This window comes from Misgurnus anguillicaudatus, chromosome 9 (assembly GCF_027580225.2).
Source record: "Misgurnus anguillicaudatus chromosome 9, ASM2758022v2, whole genome shotgun sequence".
Classification (NCBI taxonomy): domain Eukaryota; kingdom Metazoa; phylum Chordata; class Actinopteri; order Cypriniformes; family Cobitidae; genus Misgurnus; species Misgurnus anguillicaudatus.
The window spans coordinates 14,080,052-14,097,690 of NC_073345.2; the positions used below are offsets into that span (position 1 = coordinate 14,080,052).

A 17,639-nucleotide genomic window follows, 5' to 3' on the forward strand; every position below is an offset into this window, starting at 1 on the left:
CTGGTGTGAGGTCGGTTATAGAATGCGGTTGTCAAACCCGTAAATAACCGAACTGCGTGTGAAGAGCAGCTTGTCATTATAAATAGCTTTTTTCTGCAATAAACAATTTTTTATTATATTTTTTGAGATATTAGAGAAGATTTTATACAATAATAATTTAATGAAAACCCAATTTTGACATTTGACTTATTTTTTATTTTTCTGAAAATGTTCAAACACGACATATGACAGGTTTTCCCAGAATGCATCAGATTTTCTATCTATTTTACGTAATCTGTGTGTGAAAAGGGCTATTGGGTTAAACAGCAGTCAGTGTTTGTTCTTACAACCGTGGTTTGATGAAATGACGCACCTCTCTAAGCATTTCAAGGATATGCCAGATGTGAAATGTGAATACGGTGCCTCTTTTTTAGTACATATTTGCATAAGATACTACAATAAGTATGATTCTAAGTATAAGATTGTTGTGCATTTCTTAAATAACTGAAGGTACATTTAGAAAATAATGTTTGTTAAAGGAATAGTCTACTCATTTTCAATATTAAAATATGTTATTACCTTAACTAAGAATTGTTGATACATCCCTCTATCATCTGTGTGCGTGCACGTAAGCGCTGGAGCGCGCTGCGACGCTTCGATAGCATTTAGCTTAGCCCCATTCATTCAATAGTACCATTCAGAGATAAAGTCAGAAGTGACCAAACACATCAACGTCCCTCCCATCCAAGACGAGCAGCCACACGAGCAAGCCTGGTGGCACAAAACAAAACGTAGCGCTTTTCTAAGCGGATTTAAAAGAGGAAGTATATTCCATGGCGCAATAGCACCCTTGGGAGCACCCCGACCCGCCTGAAAAGTGCGCTCCCCCTCTCCCTCTCATAATGGGAGAGGGAGGGTGTTACTGTGCCGAGTCGAAGCACCCCCAAAAGCGCTATTACGCCATAAAATATAGTTCCTCTTTTAAATCCGCTTAGAAAAGCGCTACGTTTTATTTTGTACCACCAAACTTGCTCATGGTTTACCAACTGTTTGAACAACATTGTGAGAAAAGAAAATCAGCCTTGTAACAACAGGTTAGGTAGAACTGTAACACCTTACGAGTGAATTGTACCTAAAATCCTGCTGAGAAGAGGTGTGAATATGTTTCTGTTATGGTAAGTCTTACCGGACGTTCGATGTTAAAAATTTAAATGATTAAATAATCACATTGATTAACAATGAAAAAGGGGTCTGAGCTGGATCTCAAAATCAGAATATGATAGAGAATTCGGGGAACGGGCTGATTTGACTTTAAAAGTGCACAGGAATCATAGTGGAAACTTTTCCACTCATAATAAATTATAGTTTACACAGATGTCTAACTAGTACATTTAGCAATGCATTTTTTAACGTAAAGCCAAAAAAGTCAGCTAAAAGTAGTTTATTAGTAGTTCGAGAGCTGCTTTAGTGCAAACACAGCTTTCTGTTTCTGTTGGTCTGTTTTGTCGGTGACTATCTTAAGCACTTTATGGTTTTCCTGTTGCAGACCAGCATTTACAGTTTCTGCACCAGCATGTTAAAAATTGCAGCACACACAAAGCTCATAGTGGGGTGGGGGGCGTGCCGCGCGCTACCGAACTGAAGCTTGCAAGTGATTTTATAGCCTCTTTTTTTGTGGAGCCTCTTTCTTCTTTGCTCTCCGGAGCATCAGCATCAGGCGTGGCTAAAGACTGAATCCCCAAAAAAGAATTGTGTCAGAGGGGGTTAAACAAGGAAAGAAAGAAATCTCTCTGACTTTGTTGCTAGCCTCTTTGTCGGGGTTGCCAGGGAACGGGAGCTATGCGACCGAACACTGCAGAGAACACGGAATAGGGAGGGTGGCGTGGACAGAGACGTGGGACTGTCCGAAAGAGACACAAGTGAAAAGACTTGAATGATGAGCCATTGAGACCAAACTCCTTATTTATTTGTTTTCGGTGTCTTTTGCAGTATTAAAGAGATTCATCTTAATAGCTCTTAAATGTCTTTGCTGCTACATAGAAAAGATATAAACACCGTCCCATTGTCTGCTGTTTGCTTCAGTGGAGATTTCAGCTTGTTATTTGGACAAGCTAACAGGCTGTTTTGTTTAGTAGTGTTTGCTAAGACTAACTGCACAAACACTGCATACACACCAAACATAAAGCATTTGCGTACCTCGCTGTAGATTACTCCAATCCCTCCAGAAAAACGCGATTATGCAAGCGCATGATTCATTATAATCGGCCAAAGTCTGCATTTTTACGCGGGGCCCGCATTTTTTCGAATACGCTGCACTTTCGCAGCATAAATTGCAGATTTATGTGCGCAAAATATGCGGGGCTTGCATGATTTCATAATCCCCGCATTTTCACATATATCTTAGTAGAAAGTTTAAAATGTTGCATTTACTTCAGACAAGCGCAGCTACAGTATGTCCCCTGTTGCCATGGGAACGTTATGAAGTGACATGATTATGTGACGTGAATTTTTCATCATTTTTGCAAGTTCCCGCAATTTTTGAAAATTCCTGCAATTTCATCGCATAAAATTGCATAAATATCCCACATATTCCATTGCATTTTTTTTTAAGAAAACGTGCCGCAAGATCAATGATTTTTGACCGCAACAATAAAAAAAAAAAACTATTTTTCTGGAAGGACTGATTACTCATGGGATTTAACTTTTTTCATTTTCAACTTTTGACGGGAAGACGTTTTTAAAGCGAAAACCATGTTGTGTGAATTGCGCCGCCCAGTTCACATCATTCCCATCGCCCCACACTAGTTTGCATCTCTTTGTGTCTTTGCATTGACTTTGTTTGTAATCTACTCATGGAAATAGTTAAATGCTGGGTACACACCAAATGCTAAGCATCGCAGTCCTTGCTCTAGATTACTCTTGGGATTTAACTTTGTGTCATGAGAATTTTCAGCTTGAGTTAAATATTTTTCAACTTGCGCGGAAGAAGCATTTGAAGCAAATAGCACGTTTAGATTATTTTTGGGGTTTAACTTGTGTGTAATGCGAATTTTCTGCTTAATTGGAAAGGCTTCAACATGGAAGATGTTTCTGAAGCGAATAGCATGTGTCGTGGGAATTGCGCCACCAAATTTACGTTATTCCCATTGCCCCACGGGAGTTCTGTTCATGTCTTTGCATTGACTTTGTATATAATCTACTCACGCAATTAGTTAGTTAGAATTCGCTTCTAGTGTGTATGCCCCATAATGCAGTGCGCATACACCAAATGCTAAGCATCGCATTCCTCGCTCTAGATTATTCGAGGAATTTATCTTTGTGTCATGAGAATTTTTCGCTCGAGTTGAATATTTTCAACTTGCGCTGAAGACACATTTGAAGCGAATAGCAGATGCTCGGGGCAATCCCGCTGCCCAATTCACGTCAATCCCATCGTCCCTCGCGAGTTTGCGTCTATTCTTGTCTTGCATTGACTTTGAATGTAATATATGCCCAACAATGCTGCGTATACACCAAACGTGAAGCATCACGCGAGTTTGCGTCTGTTCGTGTCTTTGCATTGACTTTGTATATAATCTACTCACGCAAATACAGTAGTTAATTTCGCTTCTGGTGTGTATGCCCTATAATGCTGCGTACACACCAAATGCTAAGCATTGCATTCCTCGCTCTAGATTACACGCGGGATTTAACTTTGTGTCATGAGAATTTTTCGCTCATGTTGAATATTTTCAACTTGCGCTGAAGATACGTTTGAAGCGAATAGCAGATGCTCGGGGCAATCGCGCTGCCCAATTCACGTCTTTCCCATTGCCCCTCGCAAGTTTGCATCTATTCTTGTCTTTGCATTGACTTTGTATGTAATCTACTCACGGAAATAGTTAAATTCGCTTTTGGTGTGTACGCCCCATAATGCTGAATGTAATATATGCCCCAATGCTGCGTACACACCAAATGCTAAGCATTGCATTCCTCACTCTAGATTCCACAACTTTGTGTCATGAGAATTTTTCGCTGGAGTTGAATATTTTCAACTTGCGCTGAAGACACGTTTGAAGCATCACATAGCATCACAGAGGCGCAGTGTTCACTTTTAAGGACATCTGTCTAGCAATGGTTTATGAATGCATATGCATGGTAAATTGAATGCATATTAAAGGAATAGTTCACCTTAATATGTAAATTCACTTATAAGATATTAATCCTCTTCATCCTCACATATGTTAACCAAATGGCGTTGTCAGTGTCAATGAAGGATGGATGTGCTTAATGGTGTTTCAAAATGTTGAGCCCCATAGAAGATAACAGCATGTTAATATCAAGTTATTTATTTGTATTTAACTATAAGGAAAGGAACTCATATACATCTGGGATGGCATGATGGGGAGTAAAATATAAGATCATTTTCATATTTGTCCTTTAAAGTAAAATTTAAGGAAGTGCTTTAACATCCACAAAATTACACACTTTAGTTATTTGTGTAAGCGTGTGAAAGTCAAGGTATATAACTTTGTAATGACATATGTCATATACCTTTTATGTCTTCCACACACAAACACCTGCTGGCTGATTTTCATGCTGACACTTGCTGATGTGATGAAAAGCAGTGTTAGAAGAGACAAAGGGTGTGTATCCAGCACATGCTCACCCACTGTCTTTTCTGCACCACAAACAGATCAATGTCACGAGATCTCTCCTGTTTGCCTGTAAAGCGCTAGCAAAACATGTGAATGCGTTTGCATGTACACTTATTGCTCTTTGTATTCAAAGCAGCTGGTTTGTGTGTCGTGCCCCTATTTAGTTGTGTTTCCAACTGCGCCACACATCATTGTCAGTTAGAGGAAGTGTATGAGTGTTTGCAGAAGTGTGGACTGTGAGATATTTCAAAAATAGCATAAAATCTGGTTGTGAAATTATTTGAAATACATCATCTGGGCACTGGGGGGCGCAATCACTTGTTAGCAGCACAAAGTAGGTTTGATTACCAGGAAACAGCTTTTAGGGACGAACATAATTAACTGCTAAACTGTTAAGAATTTTGATCGATTATTACTATGGATTAAAAAGGCAATTTAACGAATTAGTTATAAAATGCATTTACCGCACACGTGTCTATAATAAAGGTCTTCGCGGCTCCACTTAGATTCAAAAACCAGAGGTCTGACCCAAGCCCTGAGTCTATAAGTTTCACGTGAGCCTCGGACACTGGTCGGGTATAATAACAGTAGCTTCGGGTCTCGGGTAATTTAAAATGAATGTGTTTTTGCCGAACGGACCCGAGATGACCCAAACTATCTTGCGTGTGTGCTTGGTTCTTTCCAACCCCTCCTCTGTTTGCCAATAGCGCTTGCGACGTCATGTGGCTGGCGGTAGGTTAATTTTGGTTGAGACACACGTCAATCAATTTTAAATGTACATTTTAGTGCTTACCTTCGTTTAACAAAGTAAAATAAATGGAGTAGCGGGCCAAATTTGTTGCGAGGTCACCGGGGTTTCTTTCTGTCTGACTGGTGCGTGTGGGGCTGCAGACTGCACACACATCGGTGCCGTTTACATTCGGGTCCAGTTGGGTTAAAAAAATTGCCACTGGTTCTGGTCTAATTTTCTCAGGTTTTTCTCAGGTAAGGTCTTTCTTAAAAAATAGATTTATGCACGGGTTCGGGTAAAAAGTGATTTGGGTCATTTCGGGTCGGGTACATTTCTTTGGACCCAAGAAGACCTCTAGTCTATAGTGATGTTGTTAAAATACGCGTGCAATGCTTGCTGCTCCCGCTAAAGGGTCAGTAGTAAACCTAAGGTGAATAGAGAGAGCTAGAGAAAAAGAATGGCCCTGTTCCAAATGGCACACTCCGGACATGTAGTCCTCCTCAGAGTCCACACTTCGATGACATCATGTAGTGCAGACTCTAGGGACCCTTGATGCGAGTCCACATGGTTGCACCAGAGTCGTATTGTGGGACAGACTCGAGCGTAAAGCCGGAAATAGGTAGAGAAGTTGCCAGTCAGTGTGAACTCCTTCCTTCCGTTGTCTGATTGGTCTAATTGCTCTTTCGCAAGGACTTCTTGGTTGGTAAAGTGTGCGTCAAGCCTGCTGCAATCAAGGGCGCAAAGGGGGCGCTGATGAGCATACTTCGAAGCATAAAAATGACAGATGGGACACCCTACTAGACTAAGCGAGCACGCATGTGTCAAAAAGTAACCCATACACCTGTGTTGCTTTATGGATCGTACTGTGAAACCGTAAAGTTTATTGTCTTTATCAAATTGATATACTTTTAACTGGAAGGCGGGACTTCCATCGCCAGAGCGGCCATAATAGCAGGACACAATCTTATGTATACAGTAATATGTGTATAACATAGTAATATATATATAAAAGTGATTTTGGTTTGTTGCGCTGTCTCTGGTCCCAGTGGAACCGCATCATAGTTTGTTTCGAAGCTGACAGAGACCCACCTTTTCAGCGGCCTCGGTTCGCTTGTTTAGTGCGTGCCGAAGTTCGGGTTGCAGCATTCACATTTCCAAAAAAACAAACAAATATAAAATCAACTACATATGTTTTTTTCTGTTTAGACTACAAACAACTAAATAGATTTAAATCAGATCTGCCTGAATTGTCTGAAGACTTAAGCAAGACAGAATTTTCCTTCTTGAATAAATAAAATTCATAAACATAAAGTGGCATTTGCATAGACAAGAATAAATCAAGCTTTTAATGATATCATTTATTGTGTTTTTTCCTGTTAGTGTGGCTGTAGAGGACTGTTGGTCATATGAGACTCATTGCCTGAATCATGACGTAACTGCTGACATTGCAGGGATTCAGTCATGACCCACTTCTTCCTACCCAATTATTTCCTTTTCCTTTGGCACACCACCATTCTCCTTTCTGTAGGATATGAGTCGGAAATCCACTTTCACAGTCCGTCAAAATCCACTTCCTGTTCGGATGTTGCCATTGCGGAAAAAACATCAGCTTTATTTGGTTTGTTTTAAATCCTTATAGCATTTTTACCCTGAGAGCTGGAAAATGGATTCCAGAGAGTTTTCTGCAAGGTTAGACTAGTCATGCACATTGAGTTTCCGCCAACAGCGTCAGTCACAAATCCCAGCTGACCGCGGCTTTCTGTCTTATCTCGCTGACTAAACTAAATGAGCAAAAATTGCAGCATTTTGAATTTCACCCAAAGACAACAAGAGTGAATCCCGCCCGGTCAGCCCGGGTGGCACACGGGTTCAAGTTGAATTTCAAAAATCTGTGCCAAGATTGCTAATCTCTCTGTTCACACATTTAGACATATCCTACAGGTTCGTTTACTGTTAAGTACAGTATGAAGGGGGTATTGTATGACACAACTGTGGAATGAACATTTGCTAAATTTATTTTAAAATTTTTACTACTTTTTTTAAAGACAAAATTTAACCAAAAGCATCTGTCCAGTCCAAGTAACCAATTGCTGTTGCAGTATTAATGGTAAGACAAGCCAAATGGTGTCAGGTGACATCTTAATCGCCACTATTTTGTAAACAGCTCATGTTTAGGTGTTTAATTTGTACCTTTCATGTGTTTCTCTCTTCATCTCATGGCTGTTTATCATTTGTGGTGGAAGCAGTATGAAACAGATCAAATCAAGGCAACGCTATCAAATCTTAAATGTTTATTTCTCGGTAGATTACATGAGATCATTTATACATGATGTGCAACATATTCGGTCTTTACCTTGTTATGACCAAAATGTCAGAAAGTGTTTGTTTTGTTATAAAAGCACAAAAATTGCATCTTCTTCTAATGATATGTCTTCATTGACTTTTACCTAGCACGTGAGCTCCATGTGAAACGTCTCGCCGGACATTATAAAGTGTGTGTCTAGCAGCGATGTGGTTAGGTTTGGATCTCGAGCTGCTGAATTGACATTGGCTTGTGACTGAATCTCGCTGTGTGGCCCTTTTCAGTTCCCTGCTGGTAAAGCTCTGTGTGTAATGAAAGCTCTGTCGTTTGAACCATCTGGAGCGATGTATGTCTTCCAGATCCTCTCTGGCTCTCATCAGAAAGGCTTTTATCGACTATACAGCTCTGATGCTGATGTCCACTTCCTTTTGAACCCAGTATCATTACATTGCATTATATTAGAGGATGTTCTTTGTCAAGAAATCTTACATTAATATGCAGGTTGCTCAGATCAGATCAGATAAACCATTATTATACGATTAACCGATCATAGAAATCACAATGTAATGCTAACAGTTGTATCTAATGCAGGGCTTTCTTAAAGGAAAACAACACTGTTTTTCAATATTTTACGTTGTTCTTACCTCAGCTTAGACAAATGCATATATAACTTTCTATATTCAATGCGTGCATTTAATCTTTGTACAGCATGTTGTGAATGTGTTAGCATTTAGCCTAGCCCCGTTCATTCCTTGGGATCCAAACAGCGATGAATTAAGAAGCCACATAACACTTTCATGAGTACTCTTTCGCCATACAATATAGTTCTCATTTTTTATCCGTTTATAAAATCGCCACGTTTTATTTTGTGCCACCATACTCTCATGTAACAGTCTTTAAATAGAGAAAACATGGTTTTTGGTGGCTTCTAAATTCATCCCTGTTTGGATCCTAAGGAATGAATGGGACTAGGCTAAATGCTAACACTTCACAACGCGCTGTACAAAGATTAAGTGCATGCATTAAAAGAAAGATAGGTATGTATTAATTTGTATAAGTTGAGGTAAGAACATAGTAAAATATTGAAAAACTGGTGTTTTCCTTTAAACTTTTTAAAGCCAGGGAAGCAAAATTTCCAAAGACCCCTTTATAATTATAACAGTTATTGAGCATATAGTATGCTTACCTAAAGTTTTTATTATGCTTAGATGCTGTTATACTATTTGTATTGTACATGTTTCAATCTTAAATAATACTTTAGATCTGTTTCATAGCAGGAGTGCCACATACGTTGTAATCCCCCCCCCCCCAAAGCTTATGTCTTAATGTCCACACTTCACTTTTCCTTCCATTGACTTTTATTCATTATGCAGGTGAACACTTGTGCAAACCACGCAGGCTTGTGCATACCACGGTTCAAGGCTGGGGAGCTCTGACCTTTGATTTCGTATCACGTGAAGACACGTGACCACGGCGTGACAATGCTATGTCATGGTAATTCGTACGTATTTTACGAGGTGACTAATTCAGATTAATTTGTACGACCACATTCGTGCGATTTGCCTTTGCACCAATGTAGGGATGCGCAATAATTTGCATGCAAAAGTCATTGCGCTTCTCGTCAGTAAAGCCGGTTCCTTGATTAGTAGTAAATCGCCATCACCTGCTTTCAGATGGAGCCGCATTTACACGATTTAGCCAACTTGTAAAATATGTACGAATTCTGGTGAGATCAAGCTGGGTGTGACCTTTCTCTATCAAAAATGATGGACGAAGCTCTCCTCGCCTATATTCGCAGCAGCATCCAGAAAATAGTCTAGTGTGACTGCCCCATTGTTGGTCGATGAGTTTTTAATAGTGTAAACAGTTTGTAATTATTATGTTACAAAATGTTTTGTGGATGGATCATTGTCTGGGATTGTCATCAGTGTGCAAGGTTTAGAGTTGTGTTAATGTTAGCACATGTTGTTCAGAGCTTCTGGGTTGTAGAAAGCAACTGTTAAATGTCTTCTATAATGATTTTTAGAGACAAATAACACTCCCTTACACAGTTGGTGCTGAGTTATGTGCTCCTGGACCTCGGCCATGACTCTCCATGGATGCGGTGTCATTTATCTCTCTATTAGCATTCCACACCACTTCCAGGTTAAGGTGCAAACAGTTGCACATGTATAACTTTGGCTAGCAAGTGATACTGAGAAAATGCATTGGGAAAGCCACTTTAAAACTGTAGCATCCCAGTAAAAAAGCTATATTATAAATAAATTACTGTGTTGTCACTGTGTCATTGTATTTATTTGATAAATTACTATACAAGTAACTCACAGAATTGATCCATGTGTTTCAGATGACAGCAAAGTACTCTAAAACAGACATTTTTTCGGTATAGTTACAAATTAATAACACAACTGTTTGCAACTAAAAAGTAGACAGATAAAAGGGGCTATAATAAAATTAGATTAATACTAGTGGTATTTCTAAACATTTAACTGCTATTTATTGTCCTATAAAGACATAACATGAATCAATTTTTTATTAAAAGAGTTCAAGTTTGATGACTTTTTATGTCACATTTGAACACAGACATCTTGCTATAAAACATATTAATAAAAGTGTAAATATCGGTAATAGTTAAAAACTGGGTTTCCCAAACTGGGGTTTGCGAATCTGTGGTGGTTCTCGTGGGAATTGCAGTGGGTTTGTAAGTTTATGGGGAAAATAATCAACTTGAATGAAATCATAAAATGTAAATAAATTATTTTAAAATAAATAAAACACATTTGTGGTATAAATATATTTTATTTGTTTAATCTGCATGCTATGTGACCATTACACAACACAACTCATGCAAAATGGACAGTTTATGTACTTTTTATGTACAAATAAAAGAAAAATACCAGATGAAGCTCTTATAACAATAGCTATGTAAAATGCTTCTTATAAAAACTTTAAAGCAGATGAAAAATAAAAGTTTTTTAATTAGATTATTTAAATATTTACATAAAATCTCAGGAGGTACTTTAAGTAAATAATTTAGGGTCTGTTTACACGAGAACGCTTGAGGGTGAAAACGTAAAAATATTTTATCGGATGTGCCTTTCGTTTATACAGTGACAGCGTTTTTGTGCTTAAAAACGCAAAAAAGTGAAACCACCCTCCAGAGTGGAAATCTTAAAAACGATCTCACATTTTCATCTAAAGGGTAAAAACGCAAGTCTGCTCACGGTGGCTCTCGTTGCGTACGCGTTTACGTCACAGGCATACGCCAGTTCAGGGAAAATAACAACAAACATGTTGGATTATTTCCATACGTTGGACCTTCAAGTTGCTAAGCAGCTCTGATAAATATACAAGTCTTTCCAGCAGTTGTACGAAATATTCACAGATAGTATTACTGATCAGAGAAGGCACATTAATTACCTCCATCAAATTGTTGATGCGCCAGTTCATCGGCGGCAAACCAGACGCCTTTGGACCAGACCTGGGAGAACAAGGAAGAGGGTTGTACGAGGGCGTGCGGACTTGGTGGTGTTGTGTGTCAGTGCTTCACATTGCCAACTAGCCGCTTGGAGTGCATACTACATGGAATATCACACATTTTTACGTCACCGTATGCACGCAGATTTCCTCCTCAATGCACTCGTATAAACGCGGAATAAAAAGTGATAGCGCAACGCCACTTTTGCGTTTTCTTTTCAGATCGTTTCTATGTAAACGTAGCCTTAGGTGAAGGAGGTTAAAGTTTGAAAATTCCTGTTTTAAAAGATTCTAGGTGAGCACTTAATTTTTTATGTTTGCTCAGCTCTGATTCTGCGTATTCAATACAAAACCTTCAGTGTCATGAGGAAATCTTAAGTTCATCTGTTAATCTTATTGTACCGTATGGTTCATTTGATTGAAATGTAAAACTAGTTGTTAAAGTGGAATTTCATCTCGTCCAACCTGCTGAGGCAAGACCAGATCACATTTTTATTGGCTGAATGTCACTTTTACTGTAGCCACGTGTTTTAAAGTAACAACCATTTTAAAGAGGACATGTCATGCAGGATAGTGAAGTACAGACAGGAAATTACAGTATATGGGCTGAGAAAGAGGGGACTCAAACTCGAGTCACCCATTTGTGTCAACAGTGGTGTCAGGGTCAGTGTAGCAGCCTCATCTTTCGTTTAACCTGATGTGACAGATGCACAAAACAGTCCAATGCTGAAAGGTGCCGGTAACATGGTTAAGAAGGAATTTGTGAATGATGAATTATAATTTTTTGGCATGAAACGTTCATTTCAGAATTAAGACCCATGATGAGACATTATTTGACCCTGTGCATCTTGGCTAACGTTTTGGGTCAATAGTTAGCCAAGTGTCAGCAATTTGCATTTGGATTTCCTGTCTTGTTCTCTTGTATTTGTGTGTGTGCATGCTACAAAAGTGAATGTGCGTCCTCTCCAGGCGGTTGGACGGCACCATTGTGTCGCCGGACAGAAAGCAGGAAGCTCAGGACACTAAAAGAGAAGAATGGAGGGGAATTCTGTGCTCATAGAGGACACAAGAGAGAAAATCTATGCCAGGGCAAGCTGTTTAATTTTAGCTAGTATGTGCAAGTTATCAGTTTCTTCTCTTGCCCTGTGGGATTCCCACGTGTTAAAGTAACATCGTTTACCTCAGTGTCAAGTGAAAGCTCACTGGAATGTAAAAACAACTTTTATTTTAGTACCTCTTGGGTAACTTCACTGGCTAACCAGTCTTTCTGGAAAAACTATGAAAACAATTGCTGTATACAGTTGTGCTGAAGGATATCTCCAAATATCTTTCAATCAATATAGTGCCAAACTTAGAGAGCAAAGCAATTAGATCTTGATTAGAATCCCTTCATTGTAGCCGATCAAAAAAATAAGACCTTAAAAGTTTATGCACTTCTGAAACTGTCCAGAAGCCAGCCAATCAACTTTGTTGCCTCATGTATTATTAAACCAGCATTGGATAATAGTTTTGCAGGGCTCAAAATTAACTTTTTTATTTGGTAGCACTGGTGCTCCCAACTTTAAAGAGTTAGGAGCACCAGCAAAAATTTAGCCGCATCCATCCAAAAATTAAAAAGCACCACAACTACAATGTAAATGTTAATAGATTTATTTTATTAAAAATAAAACACCACCACCGGGCTTTACACATCCTATGGCCAGCATTTAAAAGTTGGTCTTCTATTTTTTTTATTTTTTGCTGCATAAATTCCTAAATTAATACCCAAATGCTGTTGAAATAGTATAGCAGCAATAATAATTTACCAATTACAGGTAACATGATTAAGATTGCATAGAAAATCTAGCAAACACGTAAAACACTGATTAATTGTGACATTACAAAAGTGACCCTAATATAGAAGGCTAATATATATTGGTATTGATAACTGCATTACCAGGATGCTTTTACTACTAAATAGGCAATGTTTTAAAAAATACAATAAAAACATACCATCAGCATTGTCGTATTCCACAGCAACATGGACCACAAGGATGTTTGTCGAATGTCCATTCACCAGCGCATGCGCACATACACCATCAAACACACTTTGACAGACAGGTCGGTGTCTCCATCAATAATAAACACATTTGTCATGACACGTCTTGTGTTTTTGGCACTTTCGCCATGTTTAAGCAAGGTACGTCTGGCGCTTAAAATGTTTTGATTCCGCCATTAACGCCGTTTTACAGGATTTACAGTAAACACAGTAAGTTACATTTTCATAGCGGAGACACTCGAAATCTTTAAGCCACTCTCTCTGAAAGGTTTAACGTCAACTCGTATTTTCCGGTGGTGGAGTTACATTTGAATCCGGATCGTCGTCAAAAAAATACAGTAACCTTGGCTGTAATCGTCTCGCTCTCGTCATGCTCGCGACGCGTTCGTCTTTTCACATTTCCGCGCTTCACGGCAACAAGGAATGACTGACGCTCATATTAGCCAATCTGCGGTCTTCATTAAACGCAAGAACTTAATGGTGAAATTTGATTGGTTATGTATCGTTGGAGAGAACACTGAACCTGGGACAGCGCCAGCACGCAGGATCACAATCAACTCGCGTCACAACAAAATGGGCAGTCGCACAAATGCTCCCAAATATATTTTAAGGTCGCACAGATTAAATTTCGGTCGCATATGCGACCAAAATGGTCGCAATTTCGAGCCCTGGTTTTGTGAATTGTAAAACTTCTAGTCAGCTAGCAGCATTGTAAGCAAGCACAAGTCATTGCCAGATAGAAACACAGAGTCATATTTCTTACCATGTGAAAGAATTGGGTCAATTTGTTTCACAGGAAGCAAACACATGTCATGAAATAATGAATTTGTGCTGGTGACCATCAAGTTTATTGGTATGAATTGTATCACTTGTGTCATTTGTATTCAAGGGAGTTTACACAAAGGAAATACAGTTTGCCCAAAATGTGCTTTAGATTTTGATATATAGAAAAACACATACGTCTTACATTGCTGTGTGAGTAAGACTGAAATGAATGAATCTTGAAGAAAGTGGGTCAGGTTTTATGTCCTATAGTACAGTCAGTGTGGCATGTGCTGTGTGGTTTTGGTTTTAAACAACACTGCTCATATAAATCACCTGCATTAATACTGACTGGCTGATGATATCAGCATGCAGCAGCTGTCTTTGGTTTGCCGTCCAAATGTGTTTTCAGATAGACTGATCTGCAGTCAGTAGACTTTATCATTTAGATGTTAATGGCTGCTGTGTTAACTGGCTCTTGTTCAAATTGTTCGCATGGTGTGGGAGGCTACAAGTGTGGTTTTTGATGATAAGACCTCCTTCAGTTCTTCACCACGAGGTTCAACAGTTGATTCTCAGTAGTCATCTCTCCACTGTATAGATCATTGAGACACGCAGAAATATACTGTAGCTTGAAAGTATCATTGTGATTTTTTTTGATAGCACATTGTACACTAATGCGGCTAAAGATACTATTCTCTTAGACTGTATACACATGAATCTGTTTTACCAAAAGCAGTAGCTTGTGCATTTAAATGTATGAAAAAATACCCTTATGACTGGTTTTGTGGTACAGGGTCACATATTTATGTTTTATTTTACGTTTATGGGAATCCTTTTATTCTATTTCATATTAAAGGTGGAATACGTAGAATTTTTATGACTAGATGGCGCCAAAACACAATAACATCAAATGGCGTTGTTTAATGACACTCTGAAGCAGCGTGGAATTATGGGATTTGTAGTTTTTAACTCAACCGCTGATGGCCATCAATCAGACGCGAACGAGAAATCACATTGACGGATAAGGTAATCAAGTCTTATAAATGTTGCGTTTGATGAGATCGTTTATTTCATTATGTAAGTTTATATGTGATGTTCAAAACAAAATTGTTAGTCAGATGTTACAGTATTAGTCCAAATTTGATGGTTAACACAGCACAGAATTAAGTTTTCAACTTACAATCTACAATGATTTTTCACATAATGTATTGACAGTACAAATCTTATTGTGAAGTGTCTTAAAATGACCATTTATATTGATGTACAATACCTCTTGATGTGCATATCGTCCGCGGGAGCACGCGTTGATTACAGTCTACACACTAATGTTGTCATCAATATAATAGCATACGTTTTTGAAGGGTTACGAATCAAAACAACTCACCCATCGCGTAAAACACAAGCAGGATCAGAATCTCTGTCTAGTTAAATTTTGTCGTGAAGCTCTCTCCATCCAGATAATGCAACACCAAATTGATCCTCTTCTTGGGTCGTTTGTTTAGCCCGTACGTTTACGGGAGCTGTCTTTGCTGACACAACCAGTGGCAGACGGTAAAGAGTAACCTTAGTCCATAAACAAACACTTAGCCCGACAGGCGCTATCGCATAGTTCCGCATTTGTCCACGACACTGTCTGCGTCCGAAAACTCAAGGCAGTGACTTGTTGCCTCGCTGCCTCATGAGGAAATGACTTCGGAGGCATGAAGGCAGCTCAGAGAAAGACTTTCAGATGCACTTCAAAGGCAGCGTGTTTGAAATATAAACAGAGAGCGCCTTTGTGATAACTTATCATATATTTGAAAACTACAACTACTACTAATTTCTCGCCAGAAATGCAATTAAAAGGTGTAAAAAGTGAAAATATTAGGGCTGTCAATAGATTAAAATATTTAATCGCGATTAATCACATGATTTCATGAGTTAACTCGCGATTAATCGCAAATTAATCGCACATTTTTATCTGTTCTAATTGTACCTAAATGTAACACTTTTTAAGTTTTTAATGCTCTAATCAGCATGGATTTGGATAATATATTAGTATATATGCATGTTTGCAACAGCCTGTTTACATTTTCAACAGAACCATCAGCCATAGTTTTATATATGATTTTGACTTTAGAAGGCTTTGTTCTTTCACCATTTCTGTTTGCTGCTGCATCATGTGTGACCTGTGCTGGCAAATTCAGTTGGGATGAGCAAATTTTCAAAAATGTGTCATTTATATTTTAACATTCTCTTTTAAAAAACTTCAAAACAATTTTCCAACAATTGTTGGAATCTGACAAAGCATGACAGAACTATACCTGTTAACGCAGAGCAAAAACAATATCAATATATGTTACATATATGTTTTTCTTTTATTGTTTAATTTTGACATTGAGACAGACCACTTTAAGATACTGTAGGATAATGCAAGGGTTAAATATAATAACACAACAGATACTACACCTCACAGAAAACGTGCAGATAAAGAAAACTGCACGTGCAGAAAATGTGCCTTTTAGATGTTAAATGACCATTTAGAGCATTGGATTCGCTAGACGAGAGCTTAGTGTTCTTATTTTTATGAAATAGCACTGACTCATCTAGACAGCGCCGGTCACTTGCTGCGTCTCAATTCATCCAGCTGTGGGTCAAACAGAAATTGCGTGTTGCGTTAATCGCGCGTTAATAAAATTAGTGCCGTTAAAATGAATTTGCGTTAACGCGTTATAAACGCGTTTATTTTGACAGCCCTAGAAAATATACGTTTATTTACACTAAATTTGTGCTCCAGTCGCTTCCTTGGCCACCATTTTATTTTTTCGAACTCGACCACTGTTGTCATGTGGTTTTTACGTCAGTAAAGGCGGTGACAAAGGGTCACATGGATATTAACGTCAGTGACAGGAGACTGCACTGCCCCGTGACAATGTTTTGAATGGAAATTTTCTCACAATTTACAAGTAGTTGAAAACATTACAGATATTGATAGTAATCAGGACAAAATATATAACACTGGCCTAGTGGTTTTTGGACATTTTACTGCAAATATCTTACAAATTGCACCTTTAATTGTTTATCAATTCTATTTATTTTTTTCACGTTCCTTCGTTAAATCACCTTGTTTAGGTTTATATCTGCAAATGCCCCAGACACCACAACATTTCCAAATCAGTCTACATCTTCTTAGTTTCTTCCTGCGTTTCTGACTTTCTTTTAGGTATAGTAGTCATAACGGAAAACCATCTGAATCTGTGGTTTTGTCACCCTCTGCCACACTCGTCTGCACGTGTCTTTTAGATAGCACCTATTTCTCTTTTTTTAACACGTCTCTTTGCATCTTTTGCAGATTTATCCACTGCGAAGAGGAAATTTGCAGAGTCGCTGAACGAGTTTAAGTTTCAGTGCATTGGCGATGCAGAAACAGATGATGAGATATGCATTGGTAAGTTCACCATGTTTCTTTTTCTAGAAGATTTTGACACGAGATCTTAACTGAAAACAAATGACCAGTGCTTATAGCCAATAGCTGGTTTGTTGCTCTTATGCATAGTTTAAGAAAAAATAAAGGCTGGGTTGTCAGAGGTGTGCAATTTTCCTGTGATGGCCTTTAAAGCCTTGGCGATTTGCTCAAAAATGTGTCCATCATCAAAGAGGGCAGATTTCAAATTAGGGTCTATTGAGGGGTACCAGTGGAAGATCTGACGAATCAGAATGCTGCAGATATTG

General features: G+C 38.6%; 1 protein-coding gene across 1 annotated transcript in view; it reads left to right on the forward strand.

Annotated features, from left to right (window-relative positions):
* The window catches only part of LOC129423464 (rho GTPase-activating protein 26), a 96,635-nt gene that overhangs the window by 22,658 nt on the left and 56,338 nt on the right, over positions 1-17,639 (forward strand). Inside the window, exon 2 of the mRNA XM_073871158.1 lies at positions 17,260-17,355. Coding sequence (XP_073727259.1) covers positions 17,260-17,355 — 96 coding nt within the window. The remainder of the gene's footprint in view (positions 1-17,259; positions 17,356-17,639) is intronic.